Below are 21,891 nucleotides of genomic sequence, written 5' to 3'. Positions count from 1 at the left end.
GATTGAATAAATAGGCCATTGGGGTGTATTTGAAATTGCTAGCCTAATTCAAATTCCTGTCTCCATATGAGAGGGCTGTCATACGTCCAGATTTTCCTGGACATTACTGGGATTTCAAAGGCGGAATTGATGTCCAGGGGGAATTTCCAAAAGGTGGTGCTTTGTCCTGGGATCTTAGGCAAGTCAATCAAAAAATCACAGGGTTATTTTTTTGGCATTTTTGTAAAAAAAAAGCTCAACAACTACCATATGAACCTATTCATATATTAAGATACTGTATTCAGTACAGCACCACCTGCAGGTACCCTATGGCCTTTCCAGGTTTCAGCCACATCCAGTGCTTCACTGCTTCCAAGCACTGGTCTAGCACCTCAAATGCCTCTCCAGATTCACATGGAACAGAGAGACAGAGCTGGGAGCCATCTACATATTGATGACACTCCACTCCAAATTTTAATTTTAGATTTATATTTTAACAGTTTTATACTGTTTTATACAGTTTTATACTATCAAGTGCCCTGGAAATATAAAACGGATAGGCAATATAAATAGATTCAAAAGAAGTAAATATTGATTGAGGCCAAACTATACATCAAATACAGTTTTATGTAACTATTCCCAATCTTTTTTGTTTTTGTTTTTAAATAGAAAGTGGCATGTTTGGAGCACGGGGGAGTGGCTGCTTAACCCTTTGCCTTCAGGCTTAGCTAAGGAGTCCCTCCTAATTTCTTTTGGGTGATGGGAAGATTAAGTGGCGAAATTTAGGGGTACGCATACCCCTAAACACTTTGTGAATCTTTGTACTTTTGTCCATTTACTGTATTTATTTTTCCCGATTTGAACTATGAAATGTGATTTTATTGAGTCAAAATGAGAGTACCCCTAAAAAATGTTTTTAGGAAAAAAAGCACATGTGTGTGTATATATAAAACTGCAGGGGAAGTTTTATGGGACAGCTTGCAATGAGCCCACTAGGCAGGCAGAATCAGCCAGAAGCAGATTGTTATTAAATACTCTGGGCCCAAGCTCTATAGGACCTTTTAAAGGTTATAAGCTTGAAAATATACCAAAGTCCAATACAGACCTAACAGTACTGGCAAAATATGCTCCAAATAACAAAGCCCTGATAACTTCCTGGCTACAGCATTATGCACAACTGTAGTGTACTGTAGTTTCCAAACATTCCTGAAAGGCAGCCCCTTGCATGTGCATAACCAAATCTACCGGTAACTAAAGCATATGTGGCAGTGGCCAGAGCTATTTTCTCCATGAAAAGTAGCAGCTGGTATACCACCTGGAGCTATAAAAAGGTGTATTAAGAGTGACATCCAATGGTGGCATCCCACTTGTGGCAATGGACTTCCACCTACACAAATGGTACTTCCCCTTCCTGTCCTCCCTCCCCTTACCTGCTTCCCTCCTCGGCTGAGCCCTCTCCCCTGCAAGAACTGCTCCAGAGAGAATTTCAGCAAGAGTAGCTTCCATGATAAGCTACTCTTGCTGAAATTCTCTCTGCTACACAACGATTATTAAAGATGCAGGAGTCCTGTCCTCTCTCACATTTGGCAACCCTATCTCCAATCAAAAGAAAGGGAAGCAGACAGAAGAGAAAGGTGGATTTTTAAAAAGGCATATTGATACTGAGGAAACTCTGTCACTTAGAAAGGAGTTTAGTCATCCAGGCTCGGGACAGGACAAAAGTCATGCACCACACCTTCCCTCACTCCTTTAACACAGCTTGCACGGTTACACATCTTATATTGACAAAGTCACTATGCAGATCCAAGTGCTAGGTAACAGCTTTCAGTGGAAGGGCTGCTTTGCTTCTCTATGAAGGCTACACATAAATGTTCACTTGAACATTTCCAAGTGCGCCACAGGTTGTTTGGAAGTCATTAGTGTGGAAGAAAAATGCAAACAAAAGGAACTGGCAGCAATCAAAACATTTTAACTCATCAAAACATTTTAACTCATTCAAATTTATCAAGGTAGCCCAGAGTAGGAAAGCACCTGAAGATCTACTTCTTTGTACTAAGGTAAAAAAAGTCCATACTTAAAACAAACCTGACAGAAACCACCAACATACAGCATGTTAAAGACATAAAAACAAAAAGGATCAAAGTACATGATACCTGAAAATTTTGTGTTCTTTAACCATTCTGCTTCTCTTATAGGTTTAAATATCTATTTTTAAATGGCTCAATTTATGTATCCTTATTCTTTTATTTGTTGAGTGTCGGTTAAGTATCCTCCTGTTCTTAACAAATTTTAAGAATCTTTTCAGTGAAGTGCACATAATTAAAATAAAGTGTCTTAAATGAACAGATCTAGTATGAATATCTAAGTACGTTACCTGGCCTTATTCATCTGTGGTTACTCATAATCAGTCTTTAAACATTAATACCAAATTACTGGCAAATTCCACATTAAGCACTTACCAAGACCACAGAGACTTGGTTTCACCTACCAAAAACATTCTTTGAAAGTGTTATCTTATTATCCTACCAACTAAACCATAGCTTTCCAAACTTTTCATGCTGGTGATACACTTTTTAGACATGCATCATTTTACAACACAGTAATTCAGTTTTACTAGCAAACTTGAGGTTAAACTAACCCCTTTCCAGGTGTGTTTGTGCAACACACCTACACACTGGAGTTAACACACTAACATGTCACTACACACAGTTTGGAAAGCTCTGAACTAAACACACTCAGTTGGATCCAGTTATTCATGCTTTATTTTTATTTTTTTTTATAAATATTTATTAAAGTTTTTAAATATAAATGCACAAATAATAAACAGTCTTACTTCTATCACAGACATAATTTCATCACTTCTTTGGACTTCCTCACGTCTCCCGCTCCCATTTACATCGTTAAAAGTTTTTTCCAAACAAATTATCAACTTGTTTACAATCTCATATCCACTCATTCAAATATAATCTAGCACTTCTTCCAAAAAATTTTATATTTTCTTTAGTCTCACTTATCATCAAATTTCAAATCTAATTTAGTGGTGGCCAGTTTTTTATAATCTAGCATCCTTCTTAGCATTCAACCAAACTACAATGTTTTTGTAGATACTTCTTGAATTTCTCCCAGTCTTCCTCCATCTTCTCTTCTCCCAGGTTACGGATTCTGCCTGTCATCTCGGCCAGTTGCATATAGTCCATCAGTTGCATCTGCCACTCTTCCAGTGTGGGTAGATCTTGAGTTTTCCAGTTTTTTGCGATGAGTATCCTTGCTGCCGTTGTTGCATACATAAAGAATGTTCGGTCCTTCTTTAACACCTTCTGGCCGACAATACCCAGAAGGAAGGCCTCTGGTTTCTTAGTGAAGGTATACTTAAATACCTTTTTCAGCTCATTATATATCATTTCCCAGAAGGCCTTCACTTTAGGGCAGGTCCACCAGAGGTGAAAGAATGTTCCTTCGTTTTCTTTACATTTCCAACATTTATTATCAGACGAATGGTATATTTTGGCAAGTTTAACTGGGGTCATGTACCATCTATATATCATTTTCATTACATTTTCCTTCAGAGCATTACATGCGGTGAAGTTCAGCCCAGTGGTCCACAACCTTTCCCAGTCCTCAAACATAATGTTATGCCCAATGTCCTGTGCCCATTTTATCATAACCGATTTAACCATTTCGTCTTGTGTATTCCATTTTAACAGCAGGTTATACATTCTTGATAATACCTTAGTCTTTGGTTCTAACAATTCAGTTTCTAACTTCGATTTCTCCACCTGGAACCCTAACTTTTTATCATTTTTAAAAACTTCTTTAATCTGAGCATAATGTAACCAGTCTCGCACCTTATCCTTCATTTTCTCCAAACTCTGCAATTTCCAATTGTCTCCATCTTTTTCTAATATTTCCCAATATTTTGGCCATTTAGCCTCCATATTGGGTCTTTTTAGGGCCTTAGCCTCCAGAGGTGAGAGCCACCTTGGAGTTTTATTTTCCAGTAAGTCTTTGTATTTTGTCCAGACATTAAACACTGCTTTCCTGACAATATGGTTCTTAAAGGCCTTATTGATCTTAACTTTGTCATACCATAGGTATGCATGCCAACCAAAAGCATTGTTAAAACCTTCCAAGTCCAACACGTCAGTGTCTTCGAGAAGTAGCCAGTCTTTTAGCCAGCAAAAAGCTGCGGCTTCATAGTACAACTTTAAGTCTGGCAGGGCAAAGCCCCCTCTTTCTTTCGCATCTGTTAATATCTTAAACTTAATTCTGGGCTTTTTGCCCTGCCAGACAAATCTGGATATATCTTTCTGCCACTTCCGGAAGCACTCCGTTTTGTCCACGATCTGTAATGTTTGAAACAAAAACAACATTTTTGGCAATACATTCATCTTGATAGCAGCAATTCGGCCTAACAAAGAAAGCTTCAATTTTGTCCAACTATCCAAGTCTCTCTTAATTTCAGACCAACATTTTTCATAATTATCCTTAAATAGACTCAGGTTTTTTGCTGTTATGTTTACCCCTAGGTATTTTACTTTTTTAACCATAGTTAGTTCTGTTTCTCTCTGAAACCTTTCCGACTCTGTATCTGTCAAATTTTTTCCCAGCACTTTAGTTTTCTGTTTATTTAATTTAAATCCTGCCACCCGACCAAAATCCTGTATCAGTTGTAATACTCTTTTCGTACTAGATTCTGGCTCCTGCAGAGTCAAAACTAGGTCATCTGCAAAAGCTTTCAATTTGTATTGTTTCGCTCCGACCTGAATCCCTTCCACCAACCGGTCCCCTCTGATCAAGTTCAAGAGCACCTCCAGAACCGAAATAAATAACAAAGGGGAAATCGGGCAGCCTTGTCGTGTTCCTTTTTCAATTTTGAACTCTTCTGTGACCACATTGTTAACTATTAGTTTAGCCTTTTGTTCTGAATATATTGCGTCAATCCCATTCTCAAACCCCCGTCCCACTCCCATTTCATTCAAATTTCCCTTCATAAATTTCCAAGAAATATTGTCAAAGGCCTTCTCCGCGTCTATAAAAATTAACACTGCTTTTGTATTTATATCTGTTTGCAAAAGTTCCAAAACGTCAATAATGTTCCTAGTATTTGCAAACATATGTCTACCTGGGAGAAAGCCTGCCTGGTCTTTATGAATTACTTCATTAAGAACTCTTTTAAATCTACTTGCCAAAATGTCTGCAAATATTTTGTAATCCACATTCAGAAGGGAGATGGGACGATAGTTTTTAAGTTGTGTCTTTTCAGCTTCGGATTTTGGTATCAATGTGATAAAAGCTTCCTTCCACGATTCCGGCGCCTTCTTCCCTTCCATAATTTCATTACAGACCTCCATCAATGGTTGGATCAGATAGTCTTTTAGTGTCTTATAATACTTGGAGGTCAGACCGTCTGGCCCTGGAGATTTGCCCAATTGCATGTTCTGGATAGCTTGTTCAATCTCTTGCTGTGTTATTTTGTTGTTCAGGATTAATCTGTTTTTTTGTGACAACTTTGTTAGTCCATTTCTTTCCAAAAATTGTTTAATCTCAACCTCATCTTGCGGCCCTTGAGTGTATAATTTTTTAAAGTATCTCTGGAAGCACTTTCTAATTTCCATGGGGTTCTGGATATTTCTTCCTTCAATTTCTAGGTTTGTAACTGTATTTAGTTTCTGTCTCTTCTTCAACTGCCAGGCTAGCAGTTTCCCACATTTGTTTGCCGATTCAAAAGTTTTTTGTTTCATTAATTTAATCTTCCATTCTATTTCTTGGTTTATCAATTTGGAATATTGAGCTTGATACAATTTAATTTCTCTCAGAATCGGCTGTGACTTCGGATTTGATCTTAATTTCTTCTCCAATTCTTTGATTTTCTGCAAAATCTTATCCTTCCTTTCATTTTGTGTTCTTTTCTTTACAGTGTTCTGTTGTATCAAGAACCCCCTCATCACAGCTTTGCTTGCGTCCCAGATAGTTCTTTTTTCCACCGTAGTGTTCATATTTATTTCAAAATAATCCTTTAGGGTTTTTTGGGCCTTCTTGACAGTCTCCTGATCTCTAAACAAGCTATCATTCATCTTCCATCTAAAGGAGCCGGTTGGCAAAAATGTCATATCCATCTTCAGCGCATTATGGTCGGAGCAGGTCTTTGGGCAGATTTCCACTTTTCTGACCTTGGGTGCCAGACCTCTAGATATCCATATTTGGTCGATTCTTGTCCAAGTCAGTTGGGCTTCAGAGAAGAATGTTCCCTCTCTTCCCAGGGGGTTCTTAGTTCTCCAAATGTCAATCCAGTCCATATTGTCAGCCATTTCAAAAAAGGTCTTTGGCAGTCTGCCGTCTTTTGTAACATTTTGATTTTGTGACTTATCCATGTTTGTCGATACGACCCCATTCATATCTCCCATCATAATGATGTTGTTGTAGTCCAGATAGTCCAGCATAATCTCATGCAACTTCTTGTAAAATTCCGATTTCCCGTCATTTGGTGCATAAATTCCTAATATCAAAATCTTTTCTCCTTGATGTTGTATCTCAATTCCTAATATTCTTCCATGTTCGTCTTTGAATAAGAATTTAGGTGACAGGCTCTCTTTTGCATATATCACCACTCCTCGCTTCTTTACTCTGTCCGAAGATATGAATTCTTGACCAAGTCTTTTGTTTATTAACACCTTTATTAACACCTTTCTATGGAGCCTAGTCACATGTGTTTCTTGTAAGCAGATAATATCCAATTGTTCTTTTTTTAATATATGAAAAATTTTCCTCCTTTTTTCCGGGATGTTGCAGCCATTAATGTTCCAGCTCAAAAGTTGCAGAGACATCCTGAATAAATCTGGTTATTTTTCAAGGGGTGGTATCTTATTCAGAAAAATGCAAACAAAAGGAACTGGCAGCAATCAAAACATTTTAACTCATCAAAACATTTTAACTCATTCAAATTTATCAAGGTAGCCCAGAGTAGGAAAGCACCTGAAGATCTACTTCTTTGTACTAAGGTAAAAAAAGTCCATACTTAAAACAAACCTGACAGAAACCACCAACATACAGCATGTTAAAGACATAAAAACAAAAAGGATCAAAGTACATGATACCTGAAAATTTTGTGTTCTTTAACCATTCTGCTTCTCTTATAGGTTTAAATATCTATTTTTAAATGGCTCAATTTATGTATCCTTATTCTTTTATTTGTTGAGTGTCGGTTAAGTATCCTCCTGTTCTTAACAAATTTTAAGAATCTTTTCAGTGAAGTGCACATAATTAAAATAAAGTGTCTTAAATGAACAGATCTAGTATGAATATCTAAGTACGTTACCTGGCCTTATTCATCTGTGGTTACTCATAATCAGTCTTTAAACATTAATACCAAATTACTGGCAAATTCCACATTAAGCACTTACCAAGACCACAGAGACTTGGTTTCACCTACCAAAAACATTCTTTGAAAGTGTTATCTTATTATCCTACCAACTAAACCATAGCTTTCCAAACTTTTCATGCTGGTGATACACTTTTTAGACATGCATCATTTTACAACACAGTAATTCAGTTTTACTAGCAAACTTGAGGTTAAACTAACCCCTTTCCAGGTGTGTTTGTGCAACACACCTACACACTGGAGTTAACACACTAACATGTCACTACACACAGTTTGGAAAGCTCTGAACTAAACACACTCAGTTGGATCCAGTTATTCATGCTTTAGTCTCAATGATTTTGATGGGACTAAACCCTGACTAATTTAGTCTGGCTTTAAGCCATTAGTTGGATCCCACGGCAGCTAGACAAAGTGATTCATGATCTCTGTGAAACGTAAGTCCTAACAGAAGTCACTCTTTAAAATGAGTTTATGTTGCTTTGGTTGAAATTCTCTGAAAATGAAACTCCTTCTGAACTCCTGACACGAACTTGCAGCTCATTTATCATGACATCGGTAAATTTAGAGTCGAGTATTTGGACTTGGACTTAGTTTTGCCTAGATAACACATTCTCTGATGTCATAAGGCAATTAGAGCACCTGAGAATTTCACTGGCAGTAAAGTGAGTGCACTGCTAAGGCACCTTCCTTTCATCACTGTGAAATGCACTAAATTATGAGAGCTTTGCAAAGCACTTTGAGAGCAAAATCATTCAGATCCATGCTGAACTTGTTCCCATAATTGGTTCATGTTCATTGGAGATCTCTAGAGCATCAGTGAATTACACCTAGTGGGATCAGTTTCAGCTGTTGCAACCTGAGGGTGTGGATATGATGCTTGCAGCAATGAGGCAAACAATGTGCCTCCTTGGTCCATTATGGCTCATGAAATCTAGCAGGAGGAGGTTGACTGGATGGCGCAAGGGAGTGGTCGGTGCCTCACTGCAGGAGAGAGTTATGCCCACAACCTAGAAAGAAGCAGTGATGAGGTCTTCCCTGGATCCAAGTTTTAGAAAACTACCACCCAGTCTCTAATATTCCTTTCCTGGGCCTTTAAGTGGTCGTTCCCCATTTGAGGATTGCCCTCCCCAGTGAAGTGTTCCGGTGCCCATAATTATTAATTTTCAGGAGGAATTTGAAAACCTCCCCATATACCCCGGCATCTGGTGGCCAAAGAATACTGTCCCTGTCAACCAGGGATCACTAGATGGAAGAATGTTTAACTGGAACTGATGTGAATGTTTTTAACTTTTATGCTTATTGTTATAATATATGCACTGTTCTACATTTAAAGTGATGAAAAGTTCACAGGTGTCCTGAGTAGGTATACATTAACCATCCAATACAACTCTCCCCACACCCCCTGGAGATTTATATTGCACGGCTCACTGCGTGTTTTTGCAATGGAAATTAAAACTGCTCTCAGATATTTTGGCTGCTGTGAGTTTTGTTACTGTTTGTTCATATTGCTTTACTGGTTTTAACGTATACCACTCTGACCAACACTATTCCAAGCTAGTGCTTAGTAGAACATTGTTTTTCCTCAGTGTATAGCAGAGATTGGGAACCTGTGGCCCTCCAGATGTTGGGACTACAACTCCTATCATCACAGATTATTGACCATGTTCACTGGGGCTGATGGGAGTGGGGAGTCCAATAACATATGGAAGGCCATAGGCTCTGCACCATTCATGTATAGGAAGCAGTTTGCAATGAAGGATTTCCTCTTTTTGTATACACATTCATTTATGGTCAACTTCCCCCTCCAGTCTCCCATTTATGATCTTCACTATTATACTTTCTGACCTTTCATAGAATCTCAGTTTGTTGGTGTGTGCTCAGTGCAAAGAGTTCATGACTCAAGGGAGTAAGTGCATCACTTACTCCCACCAGTTCTACATGGGTAACCTAGAGAAGTTGAGAAAATCTCCAGGGTACCTAAGCATCACATCAGTTACGTTCTATTGAGTTCCCATTTCCAAGGCAACAGATGTGTTTCTTCTGAGGAGAATAAAGATCTTAGAGTGGGTAACATAATACCAGGGAAGTGGAGGGGGCAAACCCTTAGAAGAGATCTTAATCTCAGATGGATCAGCTGGTCTACAACTTTCTCATACATGGCTGGATAAGTCTTAGTTTTTAAGTTGTTTTTAATTTCTTCTCCTTTGGGAGAAGAAACTCCAGTTTGAAATAATTTATATAAATAAACATGGGAAAAGTGAGGGCATGGGGGTTGTTGTTTTTTTACGTATGAGCTGGTAGAGTTTATACAGAGGAGGACAAGCAAATGCTGTGTTTGCTTGTAGAAAGTTGCCCCATGCAAATGCTGCATCTCATCATATACCTCTTTCAAGGTAGTGCCAGGATATGGTGACGGTTGCCATACTTCTGGAATTTCCCGGACATATCTGGAATACTGCTGTCTCTTGCAGTGTCTAGGCGGACAACCAAAAAACAACTTTTATGTCCGGATTTTCACTGTTTGAAATATGGCAACCCTACCCTATGTGCCGACCAGGTTTAAACAAACCTACTTCTGTGGTGGAGCACAATAGAAGATTCCCATCAGAATCATTCCTATGTTCAGAACTGATTGCCATATTTATGGTTTTATAAATATAATAAGTAAATGTGAATGTATCTCTCTAGTACATAAAGCTGTGGCAAAGTTTGAGCTGGAAAGCAGGAAGTTCTGAAACAAAAACAGCTAGATAACATCAGCCATCTCATACTGAAGACACATTCACCTGGCTGCTAATTTCACTACAGCAAGCCTGGTCTGGTTTCACTGAGTCACACACAAATACAGAGTTGCCTATCCCAGCTAAATGTGCCAATCTGAGCCAATCTAAGCCAATCACCGTAGCTTGGTGTTACTTCCCTTACAATCATCACCCAATCCACTGGAAACGAAGGAGTGTTGATTTTTACTCAATGAGTTGACAAATGCAATGTACTGAAATGGGAAAAGTAGGCCACAGAATTGACACACCTTCTAGGCAGTCAGTCTGACATATCTCTGATTCATGCATCACACATTCATTCAGTTACCACAGCCAACTATTTCTAGGGGCATTTTGCACTCATTTACACATAACATATTTTTGTCCTTTAACCAAGTCAATACAGACAGCACACATTAAGTGGGTGATCAGGGACCACGGGCAGGTAATAAATCTAATTAATAATAATAAATAATAATAACAGTAGTACTAATAATGCTTCAGTGAAGGTCCATTCTAAGGGATTTTGTATTACCATTTAGGTAGAACATATCATCTTTCCTTTCTATGATGTGGCAAGACGCATAAACCAGTCCAAAACTCTGTCTTACCTACTGGCTGCAGATTGTTAAGTGACTCCATTGTCATTTGCAGATTTTCCCAGCCACCTACCTGGGAGAAAGTTTAAATGGCCCAACTGCATGACTCGGGGCTGCATTCACAGGCCTTTCCCAAAGAATTGTCATTGTGCCTGAACAGGATTCAATGGGAAAGCCCCACCTATGTAGGTGGGTTGTTTAAAAATATTGTCCCAGTCAGAGTAAGCGATGTGGTTCCCATATGGCTGTGAAAACATCTAGAGAACATTTGACTTCTGGAACAAAGACTTGATCATTTAATATAGGGTAGACATGACTTCGTTGCCAGGCTGCTCAGTTTACAGTGACGGTTCCATTCATACAATAGCTGCTCCTAATTTAGAGCAAAATCAGATCAAAAGCTTATTAACTGGAAGACAAAGGAAATTTTGCTTAGCAGGGAAACAAATCAGATTTATTTTCTTTTGTATAGTTGATGGACTGTTTGCGTTACAGGAAGAGTAGGTGGTTGACTATGACATCAACCTAATGTCTGTTTCTAATTTAAAAACATGCCATGATTTGAGAGGCCCATCTATTTGCATATTTGCATAAAGCAGCATAATTGCAGAACAGGTGTTGAATGAACACCAGTGCAGTCTACAGCTTAGTAATCTTAGCATATTCACCCTATAACTGGAAAAGAATGATCATAAAGAGCACATAATTGCTGCCTGGACACTATACTTTAAAAGCCCCTCTGTTCCCATTTGCAAGTTACTACCTATGCAATCCTTATGTTGTACAAGGGGGCAGATGGCAAGATTCAAATATGAAGTGCCTTATGCTGAATCAAACCATTGGTCCATCAAGCTTGGCACTGTCTACTCTACACAACTGGTAGCCAGCCTCCAAAGTTTCAGACGGAAATTGTTCCCAGCCCTATCTGTAGACGCAAGGGATTGAACTCACAACCTTTGGCATGCAGACTACATGCTCTACCACTGAGCTACGTGCTAGGGGAATTTTCTTCCATTCCTCTGGTGGGGTTCAAATGCCTGAAACCATGGTATGAAGTGAGTTTCTGATTCCAAAGGACAAACTTTATCAGAATCTTTTCAACTTCCACATAAGGTGGATTTTTAGCATACATATTGACATGTGAAATGCCCACTTTTCCTACAATACCAGGACTATGAAGACACCATGTGTACACAACCCACACTCATTTCACCTAAGTGTGTGAACGAATGCAAAACATCTTTTAGAAAACAACTATTCTGAATCCTGACATTTTATGCCTTCAAATAGCACGTTCTTATTAATCCTACACATGTCAATGGGACAAGGCACTTACTCCAATGTGTTTTCTTATCATAGCTGTAATGCAGTATGTCGGCTTTTTGAGGCTCTTTCAACTTGTGCAGATAAAAGTGAACTGGTCCTTTCTAAAGTGGGTCAGACCTGAACAAGCAGTAAGCAAGGCAAGGCATAATCTCAGTTGGAAAGAGTTATTTTCTTTGTGTTCATTAGGATGAAAGCAGCTTCTGTCCCATTTTGGACAATAGGACTTTCATAGTGGTAGGGAGATAATGGGAGAATTAACGACATTAGCCCAGAAATAGCATTCAGCAGTCCGCAAAGTGGCCTACAGAAATAACTATCTTTCACAATGTTCCTGTGAGGCAAATAAGTATGTCCTATTAGACTGATATAGAACCTGTTTGCTGATAAGGAAAACCTATCCAAAACCCATATTTTTAGTAGTAGCCTCTAATTTTGATACTAGGGATGAATTCCCAAATAGCAAAAACATTCAGGAGGCTGTATTGCAGGCCTGCATTCGTGGTTCTTAGCCTGTGGTTGTCAGAGTGGGAGGATAATCTCCCAAAAGAAGCAAAGGCTGATAGCAAAGAAGCTGGATTCTTCCTACACTGTTCCACACTCTCCATTCCCCAGCTTCCTTTTCCCATCTGATTAAAAGAAAAAACACAGAACTAGCCAAAAGCCTTCTACAATATATCATTAACAGCTGGATGAGCTGTGTCCACTCCAGTGATTTATTGCTATACAGAGAGAGGCCGCGAAGAAGCCATGAGCTCAGTGGTCTTGAAAACCTTGTTCTCTAAATCTAGATGTGCTCTGAGTGACTGTGGTTACCCACTAGTAATGGGAATGCCATCTGCAGTAGAAATGGTTAAAAGGAAGTTACACCTCACATTCCAGGGTGATGTCCTGCCATAAAAAAAGACTCTTGGACTTAGTGAGTCCTGTCTAAATTAGCCAAAATCCCATCCATTCCTTACTCTCTCTTTTTTTCATTGCAGTTCCTACACATTGTGCTACCACTGACTTTTTCTTTCATAACCTACCCTGGTAATCAGAACAGCAAATGTGGGAAACACAATATTGTGCACAGGTGAAAGGGATTCAGCTCATATGTAGGAATGGGGGAGACATACCATTCAGTCCACACTTTAAGATGAACCTAACTAATCCACACTTTCCGAAACGATATGAGAACTGCACAGCTCATCCTTCAAAATTTTCACTTCTTCAGATTTTGCAACATGGCTTCTGATTTTTGCAATACAATTCAATGCAGCTGTACACAAATACTGTGTACAAAAATGCATACACTGAGGTAAAGTGTGCGCAAAATACATATATTAGAGAAAACAATATACAAAACACATTGTATCAGAGGAAACTGATTTGCAGTTTTTTGTATTTTAGACAGAATTGTACACAAATGTGTATATTAGAGGAGATATTCATGAAAAAATGCAGGTGAATTTCCATCAGTGTGGAAATGTGGAAAACTGATCTTAAGGTTGGAAAAATGGGAAACTGAATGAATCAAAAACTGACAGATTCACCCATCACTATCCATAGCTGAAAGCTCCATATCAGTGAAAGGTATTCCAAGGAACATTGTATCCCATTACTGAGGCTACTGCCTTCAAACACACACACATAGAAAAGTACAGGGAGAAAAGTTCTGTCCAAGACCTTTGCCTGCTCTGTTAATTTTGTCTTTGTAGGGAGTATTTTACATAGGGGGAAATGTGATCACCCATGCAGTCTCAAGTGGTATACCATTCTACCACCTCTTTCTGATCAAAATAACCTAACTGGTAATACAATAAGTTCCTATAAGATAATAAACTCCATGTTGTTAAATGAGATATTTTAATTATCCAAGAAATGAAAATTGTAAGAAAACATACTTTGTAGTATGATAAAATCCTGATTATTAATATCAACAATTATAGAATCATAGAACTGTAGCGTTCGAAGATACCACCGGGGGGGTCCAGCTAGTCAAACCCTTTGCAATGCAGGAATCCTGCCCGCAGCCATCCTTAAAAAGGTAAAGGTAAAGGGACCCCTGACCATTAGGTCCAGTTGTGACTGACTCTGGGGTTGCGGTGCTCATCTCGCTTTATTGGCCGAGGGAGCCGGCGTACAGCTTCCGGGTCATGTGGCCAGCATGACTAAGCCACTTCTGGCGAACCAGAGCAGCGCACGGAAACGCCATTTACCTTCCCACCGGAGTGGTACCTATTTATCTACTTGCACTGTGATGTGCTTTCGAACTGCTAGGTTGGCAGGAGCAGGGACCAAGCAACGGGAGCTCACCCCGTCACGGGGATTCAAACCATTGACCTTCCGATCGGCAAATCCTAGGCTCTGTGGTTTAACCCACAGCACCACCCACAGCAGCCATCCTTGGGTGGGCTCAAACCACCAACCTATGACCCACTGCACCACAGACACCAATGCCCATATTGATATCATGTTTACAGTCGATGTTTGCAATTTCTTTTATTTGTATGTTAACTTTAACATTGCATGACTCTTTCAAACGCAGAAGCGGTTTCTATGGCTGAAGCTTAAAACTAAATGTTATGCTTTCTTGCTTTCAAACCCTGTTTTCGAGCAAAAATATGTTCTCTTTGCATAGCTACAAGGCAAGAAGGAACAGGATTGTTTGCTCTGAAAAGACATTCAATATGCTTTCAAAAACATGTTAAGAATGTGCTCCATTTTATCAAGTCAGATGCCTGCAGGAATATCTTCTTAATATGGATTTCAAATTAAAATACTGTACTGCTATTGAATGATGCAGTCCATCAAACCCTGGTTCTGCAGAACTTCCATTCAGTTGAAGATTCATTTTCAAGAGAATGAAATGTGAAAAGCCATTCCTAAATATATACAGTTCTACAGGGGAAAACCCTGATGGATAGAGGACAAAAATGCACATTATATATATCTGTTCACAGTTGATGAAAGGAACGTTGAAATGCTATTCCAAGTCCAGAGTCTTGCATGGCCATCAATAAATTTTAAAACCATATTACAAACAAATTTAATACCAAATTTCTGTCTTGCACCCATGTACTCTGACAGCAAGAGAGAAGCGCAAGAGCACTTCAAGCAAGACATGTGAATATCTGTCATTCTTCATAATCTAGTTTTTCAGGCATCAAAGACTCTGTATGCATGCATTCATCTATATCTCAGGGACTACCATACTAAAAGCAAAGCCTTCTCAGCAGTGTCCCTCTCTGTCTAAGGAATGCTTTCTCTAAAGAGGTCTACCTGCACCAGGAAAAACATCCTCCCATTTTAATTAACATTATTATAGACTATTATTTACACTTTTGTCTCTATTTTTGTCATAGTTGGGTTGTTTCTAGCTTTTATTGAATGGTTTTAGCTTCATTGTGACTGGGTAATTTGATTGTGGCTGCTAACATTTATGTTCTGTACTGCTTTTGGGAGATTATATATATATGCATGTTTTAAATTCCTTGTACACCACTCAGAGAACTAAATTACTGGAAGATTTATTGTTATTTTTTTATTATTTATTAAATTTGTATACCTCACTTCACTAGAAGATCCCAGAGAGGTTTACAATAGAAAAACTACAAAATGAGAAAACAAAATACCCAACAAAAACAAACACAAACCAATAACCCCCCTTCCACAAACACATTTTAAAATGTTATTTTATAGGCCAGGCTTAGGGTTTCAACTCTGAATGAACTGGTTAGCAGCGAGAAGGCAGGACAGAACTCCAAGTGAGCTGGAGATGACAGGCTGAGTAAGAGACAGAGGATGGCTTTTTGCTGTCCTTTGAATCCAAGGAGGAGGCTTATGGAGGAGGCTGGACCCTCTTGGGATGTGAATGCTCTGAAATCCCTTCATTTAGGTTCAGGTTGTATATATGTGCAAATAAACCATATATAATAAAGACACCATAGTCTCTGCTGTGCCTTATTCCCAAAAGGAAACAGGTAAGTGACTGAAACCCCTGGAATCTCGCACTGCTCACGGGGATTGGGGTGACCTCTAACAATATATGTTTATGTTGCATCCTGCTCTGGAGTTGATTTTAATTAGTTGGTTCTAAATCACCTAAGAAAATAAATATTGTAAGCCAACTCAGGCATTACAGAATTAGAAATTACATGTATAGATCATAGACTCATAGAACTGTAGAGTTGGAAGGGATCCTGAGGACCATCTAGTCCAACCCTTTGCAATACAGAAATATGCAGCCGTCTCATACGGGGATCGAACCTGCAGCCTTGGCATCATCAGCACCACAGAAGATGTAAACAGAAAAGTAATTTGTGCATGAGATTCAACTTGGATGTGGATGAAAAGAAAATGTCGCATGCAGCCCTACATAATACAGTGGTACCTCGGGTTACATACGCTTCAGGTTACATACGCTTCATGTTACAGACTCCGCTAACCCAGAAATATTGCTTCAGGTTAAGAACTTTGCTTCAGGATGAGAACAGAAATCGTGCTCCAACGGCACAGCAGCAGCAGGAGGCCCCATTAGCTAAAGTGGTGCTTCAGGTTAAGAACAGTTTCAGGTTAAGTACGGACTTCCGGAACAAATTAAGTACTTAACCCGAGGTACAACTGTATGCTAGTAGTACCTAAGGGAAGACAAACATTTCCTTTTGCAAACTGGTCCTTAGATGTTTCATCTAAATTCGCAAGGTTTTAGTGCTTAAGAATCCATAGTTCCCATGGAACCTATTGCTCCACAAAGATGCAAAGTCAGTAAAAGTATCCTTCACATTGCTACCAGAAACAAAGTACCGCACATGCAAAAGCATAGCTTACCTCCCACCTTTATTATATTCTTTCCCACATTTTCTAATCCTATGAGGTCAAACCACACGTCAATGTGATGAGTATTCAGTACCCAGCAAAATCAAGACCCTTAATGAGAAATTATGCACAATTTGCAATGGCACTGTTTCTTTCTGGCTTTCTTGCTGTTTTACATGTTCTTTCTTTACCTCAGGGAGAGGGAGAGAATAATTTGGAGAACTTCGAAAGCTCATTAATAACAGATTACAGTAATTGCTGCACAATTTCATCTTAAGCTTTCATCTGAATATGCTTATAGTAGTCATCCTGCTCTTGAAGTATAATTTAAAAATATGTATGCATTTCAGATACAAATCAGTAGAGTGTTTTCCTTACATTTTAGTCATCATGCCAAGCTTCTCATACGAAAATGTTTATCAGGTCATTTATCTTTTTCCATAACATGAGTGTGCACACAAACATTTCAGTTTAATCAAAAGATACAAATATTTGCACATGCTCACTTACAGTAGTTATGTAATTCAGGACACAACAAGGCATGGGATATCCAGCCATCCTGTCTGATCACTGCTGTTATATTTTATAGACAATCACTTCATTTTAACATCTATCCATTTAACACCCCAAGGTCTCAATATATTATCAGGCCGTCATAAGCACTTGGTGGAACTGAGGCTTGTAAACCACGAGAGTACTTTTTATGAGATAATATTCCTATTTGTAATTTGGTTTTGACTGTCTCTTCAAGTCTTTGTATAAGGTAACATACAAGTGGAGCATGAAAAGAAGTAAAACTGCTCTGGTGATCAATTCATAGGAATGCGTTTTTCCACTTCAGGCAAACATGTATTAGTGATTTGAGTATCCTCAATTATTTCAAGGTAATATACAAATGTGTTCTAAAGATTGCATGGTTCATATATGGATATGTGCTTTTGAACCTATGATAGAGGGCACTAGATCTATAGGCCAAATATATATTTTAAAACATTAAATTGAATATTTAAATTGTACACACGCGCACACAAACACACAAGGAACCTTAGAAATAACAAAAGACATTATCAAAAATCTTGTTTGGGATTTTTTTCATCCCACCCACAAAACCACACACTCCTTTGCATCAAAACAAAACGGCAGGTTAATAAAAAGCACAATTTGTTTACCAGAGACCAAAAGGTCAAATTAATGATTCTGACAGAATTTGAGAAACCTCGGTGTTCTTAAAGACATTGGACCACCATCATAATTTCTTAACTCCTTACCAGCAGATCTGCACAAGTCTTCTGCTTAAATTTCAAGCCTTCATCTGAATCCCCATCTGGGTCTGCCATTTAGTTGGTCAAAAAGAATTATTTCAGGGTCCTGGGTTTGCCTTCACAAGGCAGCCTGCACACCAGCTTGTGCCATGGCTTGTACTAGCACTAGTACCTACAACAAACAGCACAACGCGGCAGGTAATACCAGTTGAAACCTGTAACACAAAAACGAAGTCTGCTTTCCTAAGGAGGCAAAGTTCATGGATGGCATTTGCAGTTGATGGCCAGATAGGCTGAGCTGCTGCAAGTGACTGCGATACCAATTAAATTCTAGTCAGTCATGTGACTTCCAAACAGTATGTAACTATGTAATACAAAGGTGTGGCAACCACTAGGCCAGCCCTGAATCATGCTGATTATAGAACCAGGACGAACATAAAAGACTTGACTTAATAAAGAGGAGAACACATATAAGTAGACTGCTTCCTTTCTACAATAAGGGCTGATTCAACTAGGCTTCTCAGAAAGTATTTACCTGTTCTTCTGGGGGTGCTCTTAAGCTTCCCAGGAAAATATATTATCTAGGTAAGAAGAGGTGGAACCACATTCGTTTGTTAAAATATACAAACAACCCCAGAGGACTTTGGCCATTACAGCACAGATAGCAATCTTAAAATAGCTCTGGCGGTGTGCCAGATTACCAATTTATAATCCTCACCGAGCTTCTACATTTTCAGATATTGTTCCAAACTCTTGTTCAGAGGTGGGGAACAAAATAAACCCCAGCCCCTGACATTCATCTCTTTCTACCCCTCTTGCTCATGTAGGGGCAAACCTCCAGTGTCTACTTACACCAGGTTGCTCCACACTCTTTACATAAATTAAGGGGAAAGGTTTCTCACCCCTTTGCCCTCTTCTCCCCCTTAGCTCTCCTACAAAATAATATTATAATAATCAGCTTTTATCACCAGAAACTCCCTTCGATCTGCTGCTTGGAACAACAACAGTATCAAAACAGAATTCACCCTCATGGTAGGCAAAACAAGGGCTTCTATAATATATTTATTTATTTATTTATTTATTTATTTATACCCCGCCTATCTGGCTGAGTTTCCCCAGCCACTCTGGGCAGCTCCCATTCAAGTGTTAAAAACAGTACAGCATTAAATATTAAAAACTTCCCTAAACAAGGCTGCCTTCAGATGTCTTTTAAAGATAAGATAGCTGCTTATTTCCTTCACATCTGAAGGGAGGGTGTTCCACAGGGTGGGTACCACTACCGAGAAGGCCCTCTGTCTGGTTCCCTGTAACCTCACTTCTCACAATCAGGGAACCGCCAGAAGGCCCTCGGCGCTGGATCTCAGTGTCCGGGCTGAACGAGGGGGGTGGAGACGCTCCTTCAGGTATACAGGACCGAGGCCGTTTAGGGCTTTAAAGGTCAGCACCAACACTTTGAATTGTGCTCGGAAACGTACTGGGAGCCAATGCAGATCTCTCAGGAACGGTGTTATGTGGTCCTGGTGGCCACTCCCAGTCACCAGTCTAGCTGCCGTGTTCTGGATTAATTGCAGTTTCCGGGTCACCTTCAAAGGTAGTCCCACGTAGAGCGTATTGCAGTAATCCAAGCGGGAGATAACTAGAGCATGCACCACTCTGGCGAAACAGTCTGCGGGCAGGTAGGGTCTTAGCTTGCGTACCAGGTGGAGCTGGTAGACAGCTGCCCTGGACACAGAATTAACCTTGCGCCTCCATGGACAGCTGTGAGTCCAAAATGACTCCTAGGCTGTGCACCTGGTCCTTCAGGGACACAGTTACCCCATTCAGGACCAGGGAATCCCCCACACCTGCCCGCCCCCTGTCCCCCCAAAACAGTACTTCTGTCTTGTCAGGATTCAACCTCAATCTGTTCTAATTCACTGCTCAATTTTGTGGTGTACTGTACAACTCTAAATTCCTACCTGCCTGTATACAAGAATGATTTTGGGAAGAGCCCTATTCTTGTAGGTGTATGAGAATGGTCAAACATCTGGTAACACAGTTTCCTAGACACCACTAAGAGGTGTATGCATGACTCTTCTGCAACATTAGCCTTCAAATTGCCAGACTGGTGCCTACTCTTTGCTACACTAACAAACTGATACCTATTAGAAGCAGACATCATTCATCACGGCTGCAGTGCTTCTTTCAACATGTTGGCACATTTGTTAGTAAGACTGGGTAGCAAATGGGTTCACCTTATGCCGTCTCATAGATTACAGAAAGAGGCAATGAAAGGGAAAAAAGTTGTCAAGTACAATTGTGGCTCACAGAAACACTGGGCTAAATCAGCACACATACTGCATAGACACTCATAGCATCATATAATTGTAGAATTGGAAGAGATCTTGTGGGTCATCAAGTCTAATATTCTTCAGTGAGGAACCTCAATTAAAGACATCCAACAAAGGCCCGTGCAGAGCTCATCTGAGGCCCAGGGAGGGAGTATTGTTAGAAACACAAGAATGGGCCTTCTCTGCAGTGACTCTCCATCTGTGGAATGCTCTCCCCAGGGAAGTTCGCCTGGTGCCTTCATTATACACCTTTAGGGGCCAATGCAAAAATGTTCCCTTTTAACCAGGCCTTTGGTTGATTTTATTGACACCCTATGCCCTTTTAAAATGTGTTTTTTTTCTTGGGGGGGGCTATTGGGTTGTTTTAATTTTGATTATGTATTTTGTGGCTTTATATTTTGATTTTATTCTGTGAACCGCCTTGAGACCTCCGGGTATAGGGCGGTATATAAATTCTAACGATGATGATGATGATATAAATTCAAACAAAAAAGCAGCTAATGGAGATATACTGCAACATTGTACTGCTGCAAGCCCAAATTCTTTCATATATATTACTCATTGGCAGTACAGGAGTTCTAGAAAATACATATAATCCACTTTCATCCTCACTGACAACTAGCCTTCATTTTTATCTATGGATTACCAAAATCACCAACAGGCTTTAACATCTTTTCCTGGCAAGATAAATACGTGTAGAAGTATTCCCAAACTAAAGGTACAGTAATCTGTTCTTATCCAGTTATTTAGGACTGGATTCTCTCTTCTTTTGTTACAGAAAAAGAAGCTGCAGGAGAAAATATATCTAGGAAAATCAGTGTGAAATATATTTCTGCTCTGACTTTTCTGACAGCTTCATTATTTAAGAAGGCAAGGAGCCTATGTTTTAGCAAATAATTGTATCATACTCCAAAGCCCTGAAACAGTTGTTTTTTACTAGTGGTATTATTTTCCCATGCTTTCTTCTACAATATATTTATAATTCAGATTCCTGCAGTAGGAAAACAGGGATTAATTGTCAGAGCTAGAGGCAGAGGATGATGATACTCAAGGGATCACTGACCAATTCCTTTTTCACTTTTTCTCTCATCTGTTTTGCTTTTCCCTATCCACTGAAAATTGAAAGGAATCTGATGAGGGACTCAAGGCAGTGACAAAGGGCCAAACATTGCTTACAAGACAGCTGCTTGTTTTGTCTTGACGCTTTGACACTGTGCTCAAATATTGCTTTCAAAAAGTTAGGGCTTAGAAATGTGAATATGGTTAGTAGCCTCACCTCTGGCCAAGACAGCATCAGCATATGACTATTCAATGAATCTTTCCCCCAGCATGCTAATAAAATTCATTTTAAAAAAGCTTTTAAGTTAAACACTTATTAAATAGGGGAGGGGTGAATATAAGACTTGTTTAAAAGCCAAACAAATAAATTATTTATTAAAACTTATACAAAATATTGTA

At 39.3% G+C, this 21,891-nt stretch overlaps 1 protein-coding gene across 2 annotated transcripts in view; it reads right to left on the bottom strand.

Annotated features, from left to right (window-relative positions):
* The window catches only part of TMCC3 (transmembrane and coiled-coil domain family 3), a 99,841-nt gene that overhangs the window by 57,045 nt on the left and 20,905 nt on the right, over positions 1 to 21,891 (bottom strand). The window contains exon 1 of one of the 2 annotated variants that reach the window (XM_081878282.1): positions 18,110 to 18,336. The exons of the other annotated variant lie outside the window; for it this stretch is intronic. Within the exon in view, the coding sequence (XP_081734408.1) occupies positions 18,110 to 18,178 (69 nt within the window). The 5' untranslated portion in view covers positions 18,179 to 18,336. Of the gene's footprint in view, positions 1 to 18,109; positions 18,337 to 21,891 lie in introns of those variants that run through there. 2 annotated transcript variants of the gene reach the window in all.

Source organism: Podarcis erhardii, assembly GCF_964252035.2.
Source record: "Podarcis erhardii genome assembly, chromosome: 10".
In the NCBI taxonomy this organism is placed as follows: domain Eukaryota; kingdom Metazoa; phylum Chordata; class Lepidosauria; order Squamata; family Lacertidae; genus Podarcis; species Podarcis erhardii.
This window is presented reverse-complemented; position numbering and strand designations above follow the sequence as displayed.